This window comes from Sturnus vulgaris, chromosome Z (genome assembly GCF_052056855.1).
Source record: "Sturnus vulgaris isolate bStuVul1 chromosome Z, bStuVul1.hap1, whole genome shotgun sequence".
Classification (NCBI taxonomy): domain Eukaryota; kingdom Metazoa; phylum Chordata; class Aves; order Passeriformes; family Sturnidae; genus Sturnus; species Sturnus vulgaris.
This window is the reverse complement of record NC_142283.1, coordinates 77,623,680-77,630,574: the sequence shown is the minus strand read 5'-3', so window position 1 is coordinate 77,630,574 and position 6,895 is coordinate 77,623,680. Positions and strand designations below refer to the sequence as shown.

General features: G+C 37.1%; 1 protein-coding gene across 2 annotated transcripts in view; it reads right to left on the bottom strand.

Annotated features, from left to right (window-relative positions):
- Window positions 1-297: 297 nt before the first annotated feature.
- Window positions 298-6,895, bottom strand: part of PIK3C3 (phosphatidylinositol 3-kinase catalytic subunit type 3) — a 67,407-nt gene continuing 60,809 nt past the window's right edge. For both annotated transcript variants that reach the window (XM_088156921.1, XM_014894849.2), the window contains 2 exons: window positions 4,895-5,020; window positions 298-1,019 (listed from right to left, as the gene is read on the bottom strand). In XM_088156921.1, coding sequence (XP_088013047.1) covers window positions 1,005-1,019; window positions 4,895-5,020 — 141 coding nt within the window. In that variant the 3' untranslated portion in view covers window positions 298-1,004. The remainder of the gene's footprint in view (window positions 1,020-4,894; window positions 5,021-6,895) is intronic.

Genomic DNA, 6,895 nt, shown 5'->3' with positions numbered 1-6,895 from the left:
GGATTTTTTCCTGACTTAAAATGTTATTTAAAAAAAAAATACAGGACTATTTTAGAGCACCCTTTGAAGAGAGCTACACATTTATGAAGAGCTAATTACATTATTGATCACACAAACCAGATCCATTATGAACTCAACATGTGGCATAAAAGTAATTTCAAAAGTGGCCTTATTCCAGCATCAGGTAAACTGTGAAGTGAAAATCCTTGCAAAAAGACAGTAGTTACAAACATAATCCTCTAGTGTGCCATGTCTCAGCAGGTAAGATTAAAAAGACAAAACAGAACACCTCAAGACTGCAACAACAAAAGTTTTTATTAGAGTGAAGAATATATAATCACTGTACAGAAATCATTTAAAGTGTGAAATACTGAACTGCTCATTGTGCATTCCTGTTGCTGAGCCTGTTAGTGATCATTTAATTGGCTGCCTACAGCTGGGGTAACTTATCAGCATGTTAAAAACACTTTTGTAAGCAGGCAAGAAATGATTGTCCGTTCTAAACAATAACCCAATTGCCCAAGGCAGGAAATAAAGGATCATATGAATTACATTTAAAACTTATTCAAGGAACAAAAGGGGTGGGGAGGGATGAGAGGGGATTTCCATAGTTTTGTGGGGTTTTTCTGCACCGAGAAACTGTAGCCTCCCTGCTTTAGCTTTGTATTTACTTATGTTTTTAAATAAGAAAATATATTAACACGTACAATAATTCACCATTAAATCCAACCTCTTCCAGTTTTCTTTGGCTTGAGAGGAAGTTGCATACTTCAACCTTTGAGGCTCCCAAGATGGTACAAACAATCATATTCCTTTAAAAAGCAGTTGGTTTTAAAACTTTAATGAAGAGAGACTCAAAAAGCTCCTCTACCTGAGTTCTCAGTTCTTCACGCTATTAAATCTGCAGCTTTTGCCTTCCAAAACTGTTTGGTAAAGTCCACAAGGGCTTGACAAAGTCTCTGTTTTGAGCATTTTCTTGTTTCCACCATGAGCAGGCAAAAAGCTTATTTTCTCCAATACTAAAAGAAAAGGAAAAAAACACAACAGCACAGAGATGACTCAGTCTGCTTTACTCTCAAAGAACAAATGCTATGTGCAAATTGAACTCTGTGTTTTAAAACATGGTGAAATGCCTAAGGGTAGATGATTTTCACAACCTTTCAAGGGAAAAAGCAGCATGGAAGCCAACTCTATATGCCCCTTGACAAATTATTTCATTCAATACACACAGTCCTGCTGGTAGACATTCCCTATCTTATTTTGGCATCCAGTAGGAAGAAAAACAGAAGCCTTGTGCTGAGGTGCCTGCATTCTGTGAGCAGAAGCACTGGGGTTACAACCTGGATATATTCTAAATCCATGCAACTTCTGCAGCTGAAACTCAGTTTGCTCCTAAAGAGCTATCAGCCGAGCTTTAATAAACTCTCAAAACTGTGCAGTTACACTTTAGGTGAGACACCCGCATCCCACAAGCTTTCACTTTTCTAATCACTGCTTACCATTTCAGCCCTGAATGCAACTGACTTGATTTGTAAATTTACAAGGGAAATAAAATGTGAAACTAGATACTTCAACTATAGATTGTTTCCTTCCTCTGCAGAAATAAATAACTCTGCTAAAATGAAAATGACTCTCCAGGGAGAAATGGCTATCCAGTCTTCATTAGTATCAACTAAAATTAGTATGCACCTTTTCCTCCTCTTGAGAACTATTGTACAACACCATTAGCTTATTCTAAATGCTGAATTTATTTACTTTTGAGACAACTTTTTTTTTTATAACCATTAAGGAGACAGGCAATGCAGGAAAAGGTCTGTAAAATATCTGATAAAATAACAGATTAGAGACACATTAGAAACTAAACTAAAGGCTTCATAATACAGCTGTAAACTGAACACAATTTAGAATACTGTTATAAAAGAACAATACAGAACTGATTCCAAAACATTCAGAGTACTTTATCCAAGAGCTTTACTTACTGCTGACTGACATATAGAATACTGAAACACCATGGTTACTATAATAACCAACCTTGTTAAAAAGCCCTTAAGTGCTGCAGTAGACTGCACAGATTCCTCGCAGGCCTATTTTGGAGGAAGTAAAAGAATAAATACCTACTGATAAACAAAAAATATGAAATATTGTGTGGCATTAGGCCAAATCTGCTGTTTACACTTGTGTCATAACACCTTTGTAGTGTTGGGGTTTTTTCCAGACAACTTACACTACTATGAAGAACAAGGCCTGGCAATTCAATGCAGAATTATCGATGAACAAATTGAAAGCTTCAATTGGCCATTGAGTAAGTTGACCCCTTTATGGCAAATTCACAACCCATTAATCGTTCATTTGTTTAATGATTTGCAGACTATAGCAGCAAATTCTTAAGACTGCTTCAAATAAAAAGGAAAGATAATGATTTTGACTGACAAAGTAATAAATAACAATAAGAAGCATCCTATTTCACCCATAATACAGAGAATAGACATTAATTACACTTACTTTTCATTTTTTAAGGTTTTTTTTTTTTGTTTTGGTTTGTTTTTAAATGCATTAATAGAGCACAGATTCTTAATACTTGTCAACTGCTGATTAATCTGTGTCTATTCTTTTTGCATCCTCCTCACACTTGCAATCCAGTGTCTTTGCAGGAGAAAGCCTTCAAGCCTAAATTTTTTTGAGTATTAGTAAAGGCAGTAACTGGAACTCCAAAACTAACATCACATGGAGTCATGAGATGCCTTTAGCACTTACAAATCTAGACACATTTTTTTCATTTTAGGCACCAGATGCCCAAAGCAGAAAGGAAAGCTAAAAGCACACAGGTTGCACATTCTGCAGCAGTGCACAAAGATTGCACAGAGCCTCAGAAAAACATCTCTGTGCTGAAATTAAGCATGGGCCAGCTGAAAAGGTAAAAACCCCAAAGTAAGGTAACTGTATCAGGCCTACACTAGTGGCTGTCACATCTGCTTATTTGGTATCCAAAGTGCAAATACACCAGTGGGCTTGCATATTAACTCCCAAAAATATGAATTGAAGATGCAATCAGTATCTGCTGTAATGTGTATCAGCTATTTGCTTAAAACATCATTCCTGGGAGCCAGAATCACAGAATGGTTTGGTTGGAAGAGATCTTGAAGATCACCAAATCCCAAGCCCTCTGCCATAGGCAGGGACACCCTCCGCTAGACCAGGTTGCTCAGAGCCCCATCCCGCAGAAAACTAGAGCAAGATTCTTGGGTGCTTTTAAATATTCTGAACCAATCTGCCCTGTGTTTTTAAAAGCAGGGTTAAGAACTGAAGAACGATCAAGCAAAAGCAAGCCTGAATGGAAAAAGAAAAGGTCACCTGAATCAAACCTGTAAACTCTGACTTACTAATACTTTCACAAATGCAGTAACAATTATCTAGGAGAGTGTGGCAGTCACCTAAGGCCAATGAAGTAAAAAGACATGTCTTAAAAAAAGTGACTGTAAATATATGATGGAAAGAAAGGCCTACACACATACTACACAAATTTAAAACTTCAATCTTGAATATTTCTAATAGCTCTTTTTAAATTTTTTTTTAATTTGAACCCTAAGGCAGATGCCAGGCATTTTTCACTTTGTCTTATGAGATTACCATCCTCTATACGAAGTTCAAAGTAATCCATAGTGAATGACAACAAATTTTGCATCATGTCCATATAACTACACTTCCTTTATTCACATCTCATAAAATATCACCTGTATTAAATATATACATAGATGGAAATGACATTATTTCTTCTCATCTTGCACTACAGTGCAATTCTTACTTGCAATAAAAACTAAGTTTGAAAAGAAGAGATGCTTTTTAGCAAAATGGATAGCCATAACAATAGTTCTCCTCAGTTCATACCAGAATTTGACTAGCCTTTTGAAGAAAGAATCAATTAAAAACCAGCATAATGACTGGCTTTTCAGGGTAGTTTAATTCTTCCTCTTAATTCCATTTCTTGTCATGGTCTAATACTTAAGGCAAACAGTGTAATATCATAAATCCCCAATAAACACAACCAAATGTCAGATGGTTTTAAGAAAAAAAAATTAAAAAATGGAAATTCAAAGCAGAAGTGCTTTTGTGAACAGTTTTATTTAACATGGGAATCAAGTATTTTATTGTCTTACTGTGTACTGTAGTAAGGCAGCACAGAGTAAAATATTAGGTTTAACACTTCGTTCTTCATACGGGGTATATTGTAATAACAAAAACAACAGAGGCAATAATCTGTTGTCAACCCAGATCATCAGCAAGAACTCTGCTCTAAGATCTTCCTGAAGCCTGCTCAAGTCTGATCAATCCCAGCTCTCTCAGACTGTCTCCCTAGCAGAGGTGCTCCAGCCCTCTGATAACTTTTGTAGTCCTCTGGGCTCACTCCAGCAGGTCCCTGTCCCTCCTGTGCAGGGACCCCAGCTCTGGATGCAGTGCTCCAGGTGGGTCTCAGCAGAGCAGAGCAGAGGGGCAGAATCCCCTCCCTGCCCTGCTGCCCAGGGGGCTCTGCATGCAGCCCAGGACACGTTTGGCTCTCTGGGCTGGGAGTGCCATGGCCAGGGCATGTCCAGCCTCTCACCCACAGCACCCCCAAGCCCTTCTTGGGCAGGGCTGCTCTCTGTCTGTTCATTCCCCAGCCTGGATGGGCATCAGAAGTTGCCCTGTCCCAGATGCCAGACCTTGTATGATTGCTAAGGTGCTTCAAAAAATTTATAAGACCTCTACAAGCTTGTTCTCTAGTCCTTACAACTAAAACACAGTTTCATCATTGAATGATGATGAATGAACTAAAACATCACACAGTGAAGTTATGCCTACTACTCACAACCTCTCACCTTACTCAGCTATCACAGATACGAAAACCAGAAGAAAATACCTGTGCAAACTTGTGTATCTGTTCCACAACAGCTGCAAAGAGGGCATGGACACTTTCATCAATTAGACTCTGCATATAATGGACAGCTTCTTCATCAGACAGGTCCAAACGAAACTTGTCCTGCACCTGGAATGGGAGTGGAAATGGCTAAAATTAGTTAAAAAGTTAAAAGCATGCATTATTCTATCAACATATAGAAGACACAGTGATTTTGGCTGTTTAGCTACAGCAGATTGTTGGAAATGTACAGTGTTATAAAACACCTATTTCAAATCCTTTAATAAAAAATAATTTTTAAATAAACTAGAAACAGTCCCCTAATTCAAACCAGTAATTTCAAACCTCAAGGTCAAAATCACAAGAGAAGCACGTGGAAATACAAGTTTAAGCAGGACTGAAATACTATGAGAAAAAGAGATAACATTCAATATTCACTAAAGAATGAAATGCACTTGAGAAAAAACACAGAACTTTGCATATTAAATACAAATTTGGAAGTCTGGATGATCCTAGTAATTTTAGAAAGGACGTAACACTTCGTTACTCTAAACATACTTTCAGGTAACGTTTGTCTTTCAGAAACTGTAAGGCAGTTAAGTAAAGAATACAGAATGGGAGGAAAGTGTGAGCAAATCAACTCTGTCAAAACTGACCTTTGTATGACGAGTGTGAATTTCATTAACTTTAATTGTACCCACCGTCCATGAATAGTTGGTTGAAACACTGCTACCCTTTTACACGTTTTTTCTTTTGACAGCAACATTGTACCAGTAACACATTCTGCTTAGTACTTGCAGCTTGCACATGAGTTAAAAGCTGAATGCACAGTAATTAAGAATGGAGCAATACCTATATTGTCCTATTTCCATCTTGGCAATGCCAAGAACATTTATGAAGGGACAGTAGATGCCTGTGACTTCCACCTAATTCCAAGAAAATCGTTCAGAACTGATCCAGATGACAAATTTCCCTAACATACTGGAGCCCAGCCCTAACTCCACTGAGCCTGGTTTTATCCTGTTCCCCCCTTGAAACCTCTTCTGATAAGCCTAGATCCTAGCACTGCCTAAGCAATACTATGGCCATCGTTTAAAGTACTAGTTATGTTGCAAGGTAGTGCTGGTAAGAGTATGTAAATTGCCCAGCAAATTCTCATTAGTTGTAGAAGATTTATTGCTGCCATGTAGTCAGTCACATGCTTTATTCTCATAAAGATAAATCTCAAATGATTCAAACTCTTGTGGAGACCATCATATTCAAGTATTTCAGCCTCCTGCATAATGAACTAGGTAAAATGGTATCAAACAATCTCTTTTACCCTATCTTTATGCCAAGTCAGAATGTTTCACATCCTAGGTAAATTGTTTCAATGATTAATTGCCCTGTTTAACAACTGTGACTTATTTGCTATCTGAATTTGTCCAATTTCCATCTCAAACAGTTGAGCTCATTAAAACCTTTTATATTAAAGAACTATCAATCAGAAATCTCTCTCAAGTAGGCAAATATCAAATGATTTGTTTCTTAACCTTCTCGTGACTGTAAGTCAAGTCTTTCCTAAACGTCTTCCATGAATTCACTGTTTTTTAGCCATTGACAAAAATGTGAGCCAAGTTGTTTCAACAATTTTCATAATAAAATCTATAAAATGTCATGATTTGTGAGGTGATAGTACCTTCATATCCTATTTTCTATGCTTTCTATGCACCAAGGATACCACATACTTAACTACCCTCTTTATGACAGCAAAAATGCTCCAAGATTTCACTTGAATGTTAACTGATTTCCGTTTACTATAACTCTGTTCCTTTCAAAGGCAACATATTCCAAAATAGTGCCCTTTAGCACTGTAATAAAAAGCCTAAGTTAGCCAGCAAAATATGGAAAGATTATAGAATCCTTTAGGTTGGAAAAGAGTTTTATAATCATAAACTTTCTTCATTCAAAATAGCCATTATAATTGTGTTGCTGATATGTTTGAAGTAAGCATAAAGTGAGTTT